Source organism: Anolis carolinensis, unplaced genomic scaffold (assembly GCF_035594765.1).
Source record: "Anolis carolinensis isolate JA03-04 unplaced genomic scaffold, rAnoCar3.1.pri scaffold_55, whole genome shotgun sequence".
In the NCBI taxonomy this organism is placed as follows: domain Eukaryota; kingdom Metazoa; phylum Chordata; class Lepidosauria; order Squamata; family Dactyloidae; genus Anolis; species Anolis carolinensis.
The window spans coordinates 21,527-36,865 of record NW_026943864.1 but is presented as its reverse complement, the minus strand read 5'-3'; the positions used below and the strand labels follow the sequence as shown (position 1 = coordinate 36,865).

At 44.2% G+C, this 15,339-nt stretch overlaps 1 protein-coding gene and 1 long non-coding RNA gene across 5 annotated transcripts in view; one reads left to right on the top strand and one right to left on the bottom strand.

The window, feature by feature from the left end:
- The window catches only part of LOC134295007 (uncharacterized), a 30,281-nt gene extending 15,360 nt beyond the window's left edge, over positions 1 to 14,921 (bottom strand). The window contains exon 1 of the long non-coding RNA XR_010001589.1: positions 1,077 to 14,921. This is a non-coding gene — a long non-coding RNA (uncharacterized LOC134295007). The remainder of the gene's footprint in view (positions 1 to 1,076) is intronic.
- LOC134295006 (neurexin-2-like) overlaps positions 1 to 15,339 on the top strand; it is an 87,400-nt gene that overhangs the window by 50,615 nt on the left and 21,446 nt on the right. For 3 of the 4 annotated variants that reach the window (XM_062966966.1, XM_062966964.1, XM_062966967.1), the window contains exon 2: positions 10,229 to 10,258. The exons of the other annotated variant lie outside the window; for it this stretch is intronic. In XM_062966966.1, coding sequence (XP_062823036.1) covers positions 10,229 to 10,258 — 30 coding nt within the window. The remainder of the gene's footprint in view (positions 1 to 10,228; positions 10,259 to 15,339) is intronic. 4 annotated transcript variants of the gene reach the window in all.

Below are 15,339 nucleotides of genomic sequence, written 5' to 3'. Positions count from 1 at the left end.
CCGGGCTGCAAGGATCAGGCCTTCTGTCTCCTTCTTCAGGGTCCCATTCGTGAGCCAGAGCCAGGTCTTCTCCTTGTCAGCTTTTCCTTCAATTTTGTCAAGGAACTTTCCATGCAATGTTTTGTTGTGCCAGCTGTCAGCTCTAGTTTGCAGTGCGGTTTTCTTGTACTGGTTAGGGTCTTCATTGCCTTTGTTCTGATGGCTTGCTCCTGGGCTGCAAGGATCAGGCCTTCTATTATTATTATTATTATTATTATTATTATTATTATTATTAATTGTGGGAGTTGAAGTCCAAAACACCTGGAGGACTGAAGTTTGCCCATGCCTGCGTCTATACTCTAGATGTGGGTTGGAGGGGAGGAGGATGCAGATTTGAGGGTCCCGGTCCTCGCCTCCCGTCTTCCAAGGCCTGTCAAGCGCCTGAGCCGAGCGGAGAAGGAAAAGGAGTCTGAGCACATTAGGATGCTGCTCTCTCCTCCCGTTGCCATGGAGACCACTCCAGTGGTCCCTCAGGCATGACGGCGGCGGCCATATTGCTCCGGCTGCGGCAGCCCCCACTAAGTGAGCCGGAATTGGCTCCGGTTAGGATCTTGCAGCCGGACAAAACCAGAGGGAACTTGGAGACGAAAGAAAGCAGGAGACATGTGCGCACCACCCGCATGGCTTTCCCCTTCCCTGCTACTATCACACCCCCTCTATTATTGAGAGCCTGCCCCGAACCCCTATGTAACCCTTCCTCTCTCTGAGTCCTTTCTGGCTCAAGGGGAGCAAAAGGGAGGGAGACTTGTGAGCAATGCACAAAGGCACACGTTCGCACACATCCGCCCACTCTCCGCGTCTACATAGTGAAGTGGAAAGGATAAATCCCAAAGGGCAGGCTGTGAATTCAGGCTCTGCCCGTCGTCATCCTCGCTGCTTCAAGCAAGGCAATTGGGGGCGGGGGGTGGGGGCGGAGGGGGGGTGGGGGGGGGGTTGCCCAAGGAGCAACCCACGGCAGGCGACCGAGGCAAGAAAATGAAACAAAGCAACAGTCTCCTTTTGCAGGGAGACTTGAGTGCCTGGTGCATCGCGCTCACCTTCACGTTTCATCATTTCACACCTTCAAGTGCATGCAATATGCATCTTTCCATAGCAGCTGCCTTGCATGCAGAATCGTAGAATCGCAGAGTTGGGCTGTGTGGTCTAATCCCCTGCCATGCCTTTCATTATCAACTGTAGTACTTCTCATGCATACCTGTGCATTGGGCCGGGCTGTGGTGCAGGCTAGTTAGCAGCCAGCTGCAACAAATCACTCTGACCAAGAGGTCATGAGTTCGAGGCCAGCTCGGAGCCTGTGTCTGTCTTTGCCTCGGTTCTATGTTATGGCATTGAATGTTTGCCTTTATGTGTGCAATGTGATCTGCCCTGAGTCCCCTTCGGGGTGAGAAAGAAGGGCGGAATATAAATGCTGTAAATAAATAAATAAAATCATATTACAACCAGTTCCAGAAATGCTTCAGGACCAGCCCCTTCCACACAGTCTTGAGCAGTTATCTTTGGGGCCAGGCTTTAGCACAGCAGGTTAAACTACCAGCTGAAATGTTGGTTTATTAGTCGAAAGGTTGACAGTTCGAAGCTTGAGTCAGGGTGAGATCCTAGCCTTTAGCCCAGCTTTCACCTACCTAGTGGTTCAAAAGAAAAATGTGAATAGATAAATACTGGGAGGTATTTAGGCACCCATAAGGAAATGCCAGGAAAATGCCGGTGACATTAAGTCCAGTCGTGTCCGACCTGGGGGTTGGTGCTCATCTCCATTTCTAAGCCGAAGAGCCGACGTTGTCCATAGACACCTCCAAGGTCATGAGGCCAGTGGCATGACTGCATGGAGCATTATTACCTTCCCGCCGGAGTGGTACCTATTTATCTACTCACATTTGCATGTTTTCAAACTGCTAGGTTGGTAGAAGCTGGGGCTAACAACTCTCACCCAAAAGACTCCAGAACTTCACGTGTGCGACCCTCCGTGTGGGGATCTTTTGGAGTCTTTGGGTGGGAGTTGTTTCTTCATCCTCATTCCAACAATGGGGAGGGTGGCTGACAATGCAGCGTTTTGGCGACGCTGCGCAACTGCGAAAAGGGGTGACCGGCTGGTTGAGGACGCAAGCGGCAGAGTTTTGTGGGGAAGGAGTTGCCAGGCTCATTCTTCGCTATGATAAGTGCCTAGATTTGAATGGCGACTATGTTGAGAAGTGGTATTTGGGTGTGGCTTTCAACTGCATATGGTAAATGTTTTCTCCTATACTTTTTGAGGGCGCAAGCAGCAGAGTTTTGTTGGGAAGGAGTTGCCAAGCTCCTTCATCGCTATGATAAGTGCCTAGATTTCAATGGGGACTATGTTGAGAAGTGGTATTTGGGTATGGCTTTCAACTGCATATGGTAAATGTTTTCTCCTATACTTTGTTCATTTTTAATTCCAAAACGTAATCTACTTTCTGGATAACCCTCGTACCATACACGCACCATTTCCAGCATCTCCTTCTCAAAAGCCCATCACTATGCTAGCAAATTTTTACACATGCCACCCACTACTAGAATCTACTCACAAGTCATCTATTTGGGGCTCCTTAGAGTACACCTACACTAGACAGTTACAACAGTTTCATACTATTTTCACTGCCAATGCATAAATCTAAGGAAGCTTTGGATTTGTAGTTTGGTCACGAATTCTTTACTAGGGAGCTCTAATGCTCATCTATGTAAAACTTTAAGCTGCTCACCAAACTACAAATGTGAGGGTTCTGTAAGATAAAGCCAAAATACTTACCGTATATTCTCGAGTATAAGCCGAGGGTGGGAAATGAAGCAGCTACTCGTCAATTTCAAAATAAAAATAGATACCAATAAAATTACATTAATCAAGGCATCAGTGGGTTAAATAATGTATATATACAGATACAGATATACAGATACATGGATCTATATGTATATAGGATTTGCAAAGACCTGCAAAGATATGAGGGGAAAATTCATATATAAAATTAATGTATATAGCTAGATAGATACAGGTATATAAATACATAGGGATTGCAAATGCATGCAGGGGGGTTAATGCCTATCTGTAGGAGAGTTTAACCAATATTTCAGGGGAAAATGCTTTTATAAGATTAATGGATATATATTTTCTTCTTCCTGACTTGCAAGGGCTTCTCTACCTTTTCAAAACATTCCCTTGGTTAAGAGCGAGGGAGGCTTTGGAAAACTAAACACTGCTAAGGGAGGATAAGAGAGATACATATATATCATATATTGCAAGCAATGTCCTCCAGGTTCTGTTGATCTTGACCCCATTATAAGCCAAGGGAGGCTTTTTCAGCTAAAATAAAAAGGGCTGAAAAACTCGGCTTATCTTCGAGTATATACGGTAGTTCCACAGAACTGTATAGCATAAAAACACTGCAAGTCACCGGGGATTTATCTATATGCATTCCTGGATGAACTCCTCATCGAAAAGCAGATTGGGAGCAGCGAAATGAAATTCCAGGAAGATATAGGATCCTAAGGCAGGTGCAGGCTCCACCTGGCAAGAACTGGGTGAGCCGGATGCTGTCGAGCATAAGACCTCACTGATTCAATTGAGATTTATAGAGATCTTGGTTGTCCTACAGTCCCATTACCCCCTATCTGATTGCGGAAGAAAGAAGCGCAGGAATGGCTGCAAACAGGTTGCAACTCAGTGGGAGGGCAACTCCTTTGCATGCAGACGCTGAGAAAGGCTGGGCTGAGAAAGATTTCTGTCAAGAAACTCTGGAGAATCACTGCTGGCCGATGCACAGAATACTGAGCAAGACAGGCAAGTGGTCCACTGCAGTGTAAGACAGCTTAAAATCTCAGAATGACAGAGTTGTAACAGAGCTCATGGGCGCGAGTGCAGCCTCCTTGCTCAAGGCAGGATTTCCAGCCAAAGTATCCACAACAGGGAACTGTCCAAGGTCTTTTGAAAAAGTTCACCTCCTTAGGAAATTGGTTCCACTGCTGAACCACACCTACTGTCAAAAAGTTCCTTCAAATGTTCAATCAAAATCTACTCTCCTATAACTACAAGCCTGGTGCTACCCTCTGTGACAGCCTATGAGCTATTTAAAGAATGATCCCATGTCCCTTCTCAGTCCTCTTCATGGAGCAGAACATGGCTAGCTCCTTCCAACTTTTCCATGTATAAGGTAAAGGTAAAGGTTTCCCCTGACGTTAAGTCCAGTCGTGTCTGACTCTGGGGGTTGGTGCTCATCTCCATTTCTAAGCCAAAGAGCCGGCGTTGTCCGTAGACACCTCCAAGGTCATGTGGCTGACATGACTGCATGGAACGCCGTTATCTTCCCGCTGGAGCGGTACCTATTGATCTACTCACATTGGCATGTTTTCGAACTGCTAGGTTGGCAGAAGCTGGAGCTTAACAGCGGATGCTCACTCCACTCCCCGGATTTGAACCTGGGACCTTTCAGTTTGCAAGTTCAGCAGCTCAGCGCTTTAACGCACTGTGCCACCAGGGGCCCCTTAAAATAATGTATAAATACAGTATTAAAATATATTTTCCGCAATAAGTGACAATCCGCGAAGTAGGGACACTATATTTATTTTTAAAATAATGTAAGGTAAAAAGGTAAAGGTTTCCCCTGACGTTAAGTCCAGTCGTGTCCGACTCTGGGGGTTGGTGCTCATCTCCATTTCTAAGCCGAAGAGTTGGCATTGTCCGTAGACACCTCCAAGGTCATGTGGCCATTGGCATGATTGCATGGAGTGCCATTACCTTCCCACCGGAGCGGTACCTATTGATCTACTCACGTTGGCATGTTTTCGACTAGGTTGGCAGAAGCTGGAGCTTAACAGCAGGCGCTCACTCCGCTCTCTGGATTTGAACCTGGAACCTAAACCCATCGATAAGTGAGGGAACACTGTATTCTTTCTTTTTGGGAGAACATCAGGCATTCTATCAGTCTGTGTGCTTTGCACCAGTGAGTATGGAATGGGCGCATAAGCTGTGGCCACTTGACAGATTGATTGCTGTGGGTGTGTGTGTGAGTGTGTGATAGAGAGAGCATGTGTGTTTGCACATTCAAGAAGGGAGTGCAAAGCCCTCATTTGCATGAAATTGGGTCCTTTTTCGGAAACAGCTGCCAGTGCCAGGTCGAAAGCTGACGCGATGATGAATGGTGACAGAAGGGCTGGTGCAAAAGGAATAGTAATGGCATTTTGATCTGATATCAACTGCACCCTTTAAGAAGCAGGAGCGAAGTATGTGGCCCCATATTGCTTATCCTCCTCCTAGTCCTCGGGATCCTGTTTTATATATCAAGACTGTACTGGGAGGTAATGAATGGGTAGGTGGTCTTAGCAGACATGGAAATCAGGAAGACTTTAACATGGGACCTCCGGCTTTGAAAACACTCCAAAGACCAATTCCTGATGCGTCAAAGGAGCTCTGAGCCAGAATGAAGAAGCAGACAGGAAGACATCATTCCACCATGTCTCCTGTGTCACTATAACAATATAATAATATATAATACCATATATACTCGAGTATAAGCCGACCCGAATATAAGCCGAGGCACCTAATTTTACCAGAAAAAAAACTGGGAAAACATTGACTCCAGTATAAGCCGAGATACCAATAAAATTACATTAATTGAGGAATCAGTAGTTTACATGTTTTTGAATCTTTACATCAAACTGTAATTTAAGATATGACTGTTCAACTCTGATTAAATCATTAAATGCATATGTGAAATTAGTATATATAATTATAGATGTATATCTAGCTCTGCATTGTTTATATAGGCATTGAATGTTTGCCTGTTACTATGTTGGAAGCCGGCCTGAGTCCCCATGGGAGATAGGGTGGGATACAAATGAATTACAGTAGTCTCACTTATCCAACATAAACGGGCCAGCAGAATGCTGGATAAGTGAATATGTTGGATAATAAGGAGGGATTAAGGAAAAGCCTATTGAACATCACATTAGGTTATGATTTTACAAATTAAGCACCAAAACATCATGTTATACAACAAATTTGAAAGAAAAAGTAGTTCAATATGCAGTAATACTATGTAGTAATTACTGTATTTACAAATTTAGCACCAAAATATCACGATGTATTGAAAACATTGACTACAAAAATGCGTTGGATAATCCAGAACGTTGGATAAGCTAGTGTTGGATAAGTGAGACTCTACTGTATATATAATTATAGATGTATATCTAGCTCTGCATTGTTTATATAGGCATTGAATGTTTGCCTGTTACTATGTTGGAAGCCGGCCTGAGTCCCCATGGGAGATAGGGTGGGATACAAATGAATTATTATTATTATTATTATTATTAGTAGTAGTAGTAGTAGTATAAAATTATTGTTGATACCATATTGTTTTTGTTGATCTTACGTTTCCACTTACAGAGCTAGTTTATTGTTTTTATTTGAAATACGTTAAATATTCAAAAACATTTAACCTACTGATGCTTCAATTAATGTAATTTTATTGGTATCTATTTTTATTTTGAAATTTATTATTAGCAGCTGCATTTCCCACCTTTGGCTTACACTCAAGTCAATAAGTTATCTCAGTTTTTTGTGGTCAAATTAGGTGCCTCAGCTTATATTCGGGTCGGCTTATACTCGAGTATATACAGTAATGTAATTTTATTGGTATCTATTTTTATTTTGAAATTTATTATTAGCTGTTGCATTTCCCACCTTTGGCTTATACTCGAGTCAATAAGTTATCCCAGTTTTTTTGTGGTAAAATTAGCTGTCTCGGCTTATACTCGAGTATATACGGTAATGTAATTTTATTGGTATCTATTTTTATTTTGAAATGTATTATTAGCTGCTGCATTTCCCACCTTTGGCTTATACTCGAGTCAACAAGTTATCCCTGTTTTTTGTGGTCAAATTAGGTGCCTTGGCTTATATTCGGGTCGGCTTATACTCGAGTATATACGGTAATTAAAATAACACACTGTGATACATAAAACAGAATAAAATTAACATGATAACAGAGTATAACGCAACCATTGAACCCACAACCAATGGGCCTGAAATAACGAGTTCCTGGGCATGGGTGCGCAGACTGGTGCAAATCGAACTCGGCACTTTGCTGTATCAATGCCAGTGAACAAAATGAGATTGCTAGACAAAGTCTGACCATAACTGTTTGCCCTTTAGCAACCTTCAGTCTAGTCTTGCAAAGAAATCTTCAGAAATTACCAGCTCACGATAATATGTGTCCTTCTGCGCATATATCAGTATTAGTCACTGGAAGACATTCGCCCGGAGGCGAAGGCTTACTCACCACAGGTGACCAGATGAGTGGCCAGTGTTAACCTCGCTGTCTGTCTTGTATTTGAGAAACATCCATAGCGTGTCAACGCATGCTTATTTATTTACTTTATTTACTGATTAAATTCATATCCCGCATTTTCAAGTAATGGGTTCCCCATGGCAATAAAGTAAGAATTCTAATGTATTCGAATCGTTCAAGAATAGGAATGGAGGAGGTGAGCATGGAATTAAGTGATGCAAAATGTGTTTGTGATCTGATGTTGTCTTGTGACTAATGCAGAATAATAGAGGAAGATGAACATTAGCATGACGCAACCACTCAAGACGTGCTCATCTATTTTGTGGTAGCCAAAGGATGTAGTATGTACTTTGCTTGCAAAATGTCTACTCTTTGTTCGGATTGATGAGTATGGGGATCTTTTTCTTTTCTTTTAGGGAAGTGGGGAATTAGACCTAGCTCCATTGTAGAACAATCATGAGATCCCGAGGCCAAGATCACAGAGCTCCAAGAAGAGCTAGGAAAGATCAAAGTGGTCAAGGATTGGTGGTTGGAGGCCACATTCAGGTTGATGCTCACTTCCAACATAACATAGTGGACATGGTGGTGAATTGGGCTATATTTTGAGGCCAAGATCCCAGGTTTCACTTCAGAGAACTCCAAGAAGAGCTAGGAAAGATCAAAGTGCTCAAGGATTGGTGGTTGGAGGCCACATTCAGGTTGATGCTTGCCTCCAACATAGTGGACATGGTGGTGAATTGGGCTATATTTTGAGGTCAAGATTCCAGGTTTCACTTCAGAGAGCTCCAAGAAGAGCTAGGAAAGATCAAAGTGGTCAAGGATTGGTGGTTGGAGGCCACATTCAGGTTGACGCTTGCCTCCAACATAACATGGTGGTGAATTGGGCTATATTTTGAGCACCTTCTAGGTCATTTTAGGCCCATGAAAGGCCATTTGTCAATAGGGAGGGTCAATGTCATTTTCTATTTGGGTAGTGGGGAGTTGGACCTAGCTCCATTGTAGAGCAATCATGAGATCCCGAGGCCAAGATCACACAGCTCCAAGAAGAGTTAGGAAACATCAAAGTGGTCAAGGATTGGTGGTTGGAGGCCACATTCAGATTGACGCTTGCTTCCAACATAACATAGTGGACTTGGTGGTGAATTGGGCTATATTTTGAGGCCAAGATCCCAGGTTTCACTTCAGAGAGCTCCAAGAAGAGCTAGGAAAGATCAAAGTGGTCAAGGATTGGTGGTTGGAGACCACATTCAGGTTGACGCTTGCCTACAACATAACATAGTGGACTTGGTGGTGAATTGGGCTATATTTTGAGCACCTTCTAGGTCATTTTAGGTCCAAGAGAAACCATTTGTCAATAGGGAGAGTCAATGTCATTTTCTATTTGGGAAATGGGGAGTTAGACCTAGCTCCATTGTAGAGCAATCATGAGATCCCGAGGCCAAGATCACAGAGCTCCAAGAAGAGCTAGGAAAGATCAAAGTGGTCAAGGATTGGTGGTTGGAGGCCACATTCAGGTTGACGCTTGCCTACAACATAACGTAGTGGAATTGGTGGTGAATTGGGCTATATTTTGAGCACCTTCTAGGTCATTTCAGGTTCATGAGAGGCCATTTTTCAACAGGGAGGGTCAATGTCATTTTCTATTTGGGAATTGTTCTCCTGGGCTTCAAACTGGTAGTGGTGGTGCACAATAAAGGGATGTGGTCAATTGCACTTACATGTGATCAATGGCACTTACACCATTACTGCCGAACAGGTCAAATAAAGCATGTTAATGTGCTGCTATAAATTAGGAGATGCATCTCAGTCCAGAATATCTGCTTTGCATATACAAGTTCCCAGGTTTGATGCCTGACATCTCTAGGTTTGGCTTACCTGATACCGTGGAGAACCCGACTGCCAGTTTCTCTGCTCCAATTCAAACCAGCTTTTTTATGGGTGGGAGTAAAGTTCTAGTTGAGTGGCAGTTACAAATGTCTAGCATGCAAAAGGTCTTGGAATTTCACAATAAAGCCCATGGGAGACCTCTGTCACAGCACTGAAATTGATGGACTGAGAAACTGGCTTTGGGCACACCAAATTTCCGCGTTCTTATTGATCCCAAGTCTCCTACCCGATGGCTCTGGCTGTACAATCCCCCATCCAAGGTGGTGGTAGGTCAGTTTTTGGGGCTTACACAATATTTCTGTGGTAAAGGGATATAACATGGTGTTCATCCAGAATGTATTATCATTGCTGGTTCGTGGGTGAGAGATGTTGGTTGGTTTGATGGGAAGGGTGGAAATGTTCCTCCGGTCCCATGGACAGCTGGGCTCTCCCTCCCTGGCCTACTACACTGACACCTTCCCAAAAAGTATTCCACCAGGAGAGTCCTGCAAACCATTTTTTCGCACCACTAACAATCTTCCTTCCTGGAGCTGTTTTCGCTCACGGCTGCAAACACAACACTCGCCCCTCAAGGCTGCTTGGTTTGTGTAGTTCTCTCCCACCCACCCCCCACCCATTTTTGTTGTTTTTCTCCTGAAAAAAAAAGCATTTTCTCCCACTGGGCAATGTGGCCATTTGCCCAAAATGCTTTTTTTTTTTTAAACCGTAAAAGAAACCCAACTTTAATTTGTTTTTCTGTTCTAGCCTGTTCCCCTCTCTTGTTCTTGTTTTGGTTCTGTCTGGCTCTGTCCGGGATTTTCAGTTTCTTCTCCTCTCCTTTCTGTTTGTTTCGGCATCCGACCCTCAACTCCCTTCCCCTCTCTATCTGCTGGGGGACCCGGATGTCTGTCACAAGTTAAAAAAAGCTTTTAAATTGTGGCATAGAGGGGAAAACCCTCCTTTTTTCCGTGCGTTTATATGACTCGTCTTTTTTCTTTCTTTCTTTTTTCCTTTCCTTCCCCTTCAAGGTCCGGCTCACCTGACGCTAAACAGCCAAGGTATGGTTTTATGTTTCTTTCAACAAATGAGTTTCAAAGTTCTTCTCCTCCTCCTCCGAAACCTGCTTCCATCTCTCTTTCTCTTTTTCTCTCTTTTCATCATCACTCTCAGTCTCTCGTTCTCTCTCCTGCCATCCGCCTCGACCATCTCATCTCATGTTGGTTTCTGACATTGCCTCTGTCTCTTGCTGAATTTTATATATTTATATATATATATATCTTTTGGTTGTTTGGAATGTGAACATGTATCCGAAAGAAAAAGCATGTTGCGGAGAGAACTCGAGAGCACCAGAGAAAGATGGTTTTATCTCGTGTCGCTTCACGTTGATGAACTGTGTGACTTATGCTTATGATCTGATTATTAACAGCCTTGTGCATTTGGCTCATTGGTTGCTTTGGATGCGGTTCTAGGGGATTCACATACTGTACCAGCTGGTGTGAGCTAAATTTGTCTACACAAGATACAATGGAGTTCTTGGACCAAGATATAGTGAACCAGGATGCAAGCGAGTGAAGGAGTTTGCCCCCAACTAGATCAGGGCAGGAGAAGCATGATGCCACTCTTCTATGATGGATGGTGGCTCCCATATCAGAAACGTGGTTACAGAATCCTAGATTTGGAAGAGACCCCCAGGACCATCCTGTACAACCCTCTGCTATGCAGGAAGACACAGCCCAAGCCCTTCCAACTGATAGAATCATAGAGTTGGAAGAGACCTCGTGGGCCATCCAGTCCAGTGATTCCCAAAGTGGGCACTACTGCCCCCTAGTGGGTGCTGCAGAGATCCAGGGGGGCGGTGATGGCACCTATTAGGATACGGGGGCGGGGCCAGGGGAAGGGCGGGGCCTCTTCCCAAGTGCCGGAGACAGGGCTGAGCACCTGAGGCACCTGTTAGGACACAGGGGGTGGAGCTAGAGGAGTGGGCGTGGCTTCTTCCCAACAGCCCGAGACAGGGCTGAGCATCTATACCTCTCCTGAGGCGCTTGTTGGGACACAGAGGGTGGAGCTAGGGAAGGGGGCGGGGCCTCCTTCCAAGAGCCTGAGACAGGGCTGAGCCTCTATACCTCTCCTGAGAGGCCTTTTAGGACTAAAGGGCGGTGCTAGGGGTGGGGGCGTGGCCTCTTTCCAAGAGCATGAGACAGGGCTGAGCCTCTATACCTCTCCTGAGGCTCTTGTTAGAACACAGGGGTGGGGTATAGAGGTTCAGCCCCATCAGGCACTTGGGAAGAGGCCCGCCCCCTCCTCTAGCCCTGCCCCCTGTGTCCTGGCAGGCACCGCAAGACAGGGATAGAAGCTCAGCCCTGCCTCAGAACTCGTAACTCCGCCCATTCCAGTCCTGGCCGCCCATTTGTGGCCCCGCCCACCTCCCCCTCCCCCTCCCAGCACTGAATCTGGGTCTAGGGGAGAGGCTCAGTCCCGCCCTCTTGAGCAGGAGCCACGCCCACCCCTCTAAGCCACTCCCCTCTTTCCAGGGTGTGCTGAGTCATATTTTTTCTGGAAAGGGGGCGGCAGGCCAAATAACTTTGGGAACCACTGATCCAATCCAACCACCTTTCAAGAAGCAGGAAAATGGTATTCATGAGGAAACCATGAAAACGAACAAAATCTGGCTAAAATCAGGACAGAATTAGGACAGGAAATAAGGAACAACATTTAAAAAACACAGGAATTCCAGACAAGAAAGAATCAAGGCCAGCTAACACCTCCCAACAAAGGATTCCCCCAGATTTTGTCCATTTTCATGGTTTTCTCCTTTCAGTTGAAATTCTCCACATGCTTGCGTATTTCAAAGGCTTCTCTGTATAGTGTGACATGGTGGTTGTGAGAGTGGCCCAGCATTTCTGCGTTCTCAGATAATATGCTGTATACAGGTTGGTTCATCAGGTGCTCTGCTATGGCTGAGTTATCTGGCTGAATTAGTCTGCCGAGCCTTTCAGTGCTAATCAAGCTTCACACTTGCATTCACACTTGCCTCAAACAGACAAGAGTCCTTTTCTCCCACCCTGGACCTCCCACAATCAGGGCCAGCTAACTTCTCCCAACAAAAAGATCCCTCCAGGCAGGAAGCAGCCAGGCTTTGAAGCTGAAGGGCCATTCAATGTGGCCTGCTGCAACATTCACACTTGCCTCAAACAGACAAGAGTCCTTTTCTCCCACCCTGGACCTCCCACAATCAAGGCCAGCTAACTTCTCCCAACAAAAGATCCCTCCAGGCAGGAAGCAGCCAGGCTTTGAAGCTGAAGGGCCATTCAATGTGGCCTGCTGCAACATTCACACTTGCCTCAAACAGACAAGAGTCCTTTTCTCCCACCCTGGACCTCCCACAATCAAGGCCAGCTAACTTCTCCCAACAAAAGATCCCTCCAGGCAGGAAGCAGCCAGGCTTTGAAGCTGAAGGGCCATTCAATGTGGCCTGCTGCAACATTCACACTTGCCTCCAACAGAAAAGAGTCCCTTTCTCCCACCTTGGACCTCCCACAATCAGGGCCAGCTGACACCTCCCAACAAAGAATCCCTCCAGGCAGGAAGCAGCCAGGCTTTGAAGCTGAAGGGCCATTCAATGTGGCCAGTTGCAAGATTCACACTTGCCTCCAACAGACAAGAGTCCTTTTCTCCCGCCCTGGACCTCCCACAATCAGGGCCTGTTGCAACATTCACACTTGCCTCCAACAGATAAAAGTTCTTTCTCACACCCTGGACCTTCCACTGATATATAAACCCCACTTGCCTAGTTTCCAACAGACCCTACAACCTCTGAGGATGCCTGCCATAGATGCGGGTGAAATGTCAGGAGAGAAAAATGCTTCTGGAACTTGGCCATGCAGCCTGGGAAACTCACAGCAACCCAATATTTTTGTAAGCTGCCCTGAGTCCCCTCGGGCGAGAAGTGCAGGCTATAACTGTTGTAAATAAATAAATAAATAAATAAATAAATAAATAAATATTCAAATTATTTTAACTGGAAATAGCTCAGGATGTTGCCTCATTGTCCATGTCAGAGGAGACACAAGTGCATCCTTGGCTAGCTTCTGGATATGAAGTTAGCAAAGCAGGAAAATGTTCCTTTTCTGGGCTACAGCTCCCCAAATCCCCAGGAAACTGTAGACCAAAAGGTAACCTCTGGCAACGTGCCATATTGTCCCCTGCCTCAAGCTGGCCCTGGATGCAGCTCAAATTCAGAACTGTCCATCAGGATTGGGCGATTGAGCAGTCAACCAGCCATAGCAGCTGGCTGGCATGACAACTCCCTTATCATGCACAGAGATGCTTACGAGGCCCCATCAGTCGAAGGACGTGACATGCCTTCCCGAGGAGACTGTGCATCGTGGTGGGATATTTAGTGCTCTGTCCAGGAGGTGCCAGGTTTCTGTAGGATTGGACTGTAAATTGCCATGGCCCTTGGTCTTCCATAAAGTCCTACAATGCCAGCTTCTGCCATTCATCTCTTGCCATCACTCAGTTCATTATCTTTACAGATGGCGAGGTTTAGAGCTTGGGCATATGGTGTATCACACCCAGCCATGTTTCTAACATCAGGATGAAGTGGCCATCGTGTTCCAGAAATGTTCACAATAATGCTTAGGAAAATCCTCCTCCACCTCCAATTATTTCCAAATTGTCCAGCCAATATTTGTAATTGGTATCCGGAGTCGTAGGAGAGTGTTTCAAGGAACAGATGGCTCGAGCTTGGGAAATCATGATTTTGGACCACTGATCTATCATGGCCAATGGGATTGTTGATAGACAATGTCAAGTTCTAGGTTGCCCTCCAGGCCTGATGCCACCTAGGACCACAGCAACACACAAGAATCCAGAGTATAAGTAAAGAGTTGACTGTAAAAATACATAAAATATGTGAAAAAGCAGGAAATAAGAAAGAAGAGGAATACAGCAGAGTCTCACTTATCCAAGATAAACAGGCCGGCAGAACATTGGATAAGCAAAAATCTTGGATAATAAGGAGGGATTAAGAAAAAAGCCTATCTATATATATAAAAGAGTGATGGCATCACTGCGACCCACAAAACAACAAAACTACAGGCCCCCCAACCTCGAAATTTGACAGCACAACCCCTCATCCACTCCTCTAGGTTGATACAACAAAAAGCAAAGAAAAATAAAGTCCTAATTAGAGGGAGAGAAATAATTGTTTTTATCCAATTGCTGCCACTTAGAAGGCTCTAAGCTCTGCCCACTTGGTCTCCTAGCAACCCACTCAGCCCAGTGTTAATAAAAGAATAAAAAATAAAATAAATACAAATAATACAATAAAAACACTAAAAAAATTAAATACTATAATAACAAAATAACTAAAAATAATACTACAAAATAATAAAATATAATAAATAAAAAAGATAAGTTACAATAAAATTAATTTTAAAAAGTACAAATAACGTCAAATAAAAATTCCACAACAACTTTTAACCAATACCACCACCACTTTGCCACAGCAACGCATAGCCGAGCACAGCTAGTACAATATAAAATTAGAACACTGGATAAGCGAAAATCTTGGATAGTAAGGAGGGATTAAGAAAAAAGCCTATTAAACATAAAATTAGAACATTGGATAAGCGAAAATCTTGGATAGTAAGGAGGGATTAAGAAAAAAATCCTATTAAACATAAAATTAGAACATTGGATAAGCGAAAATCTTGGATAATAAGGAGAGATTAAGAAAAAAGCCTATTAAAATTAGAACATTGGATAAGCGAAAATCTTGGATAATAAGGAGGGATTAAGAAAAAAGCCTATTAAACATAAGATTAGAACATTGGATAAGCGAAAATCTTGGATAATAAGGAGGGATTAAGAAAAAAGCCTATTAAACATCAAATTAGAACATTGGATAAGCGAAAATCTCGGATAATAAGGAGGGATTAAGAAAAAAGCCTATTAAATATAAAATTAGAACATTGGATAAGCGAAAATCTTGGATAATAAGGAGGGATTAAGAAAAAAGCCTATTAAACATCAAATTACATTATGATTTTACAAATTAAGCACCAAGACATCATGTTTTACAAGAAATGGACAGAAAAAACAGTTCAATACACAGTAATGTTATGTAGTAATTACT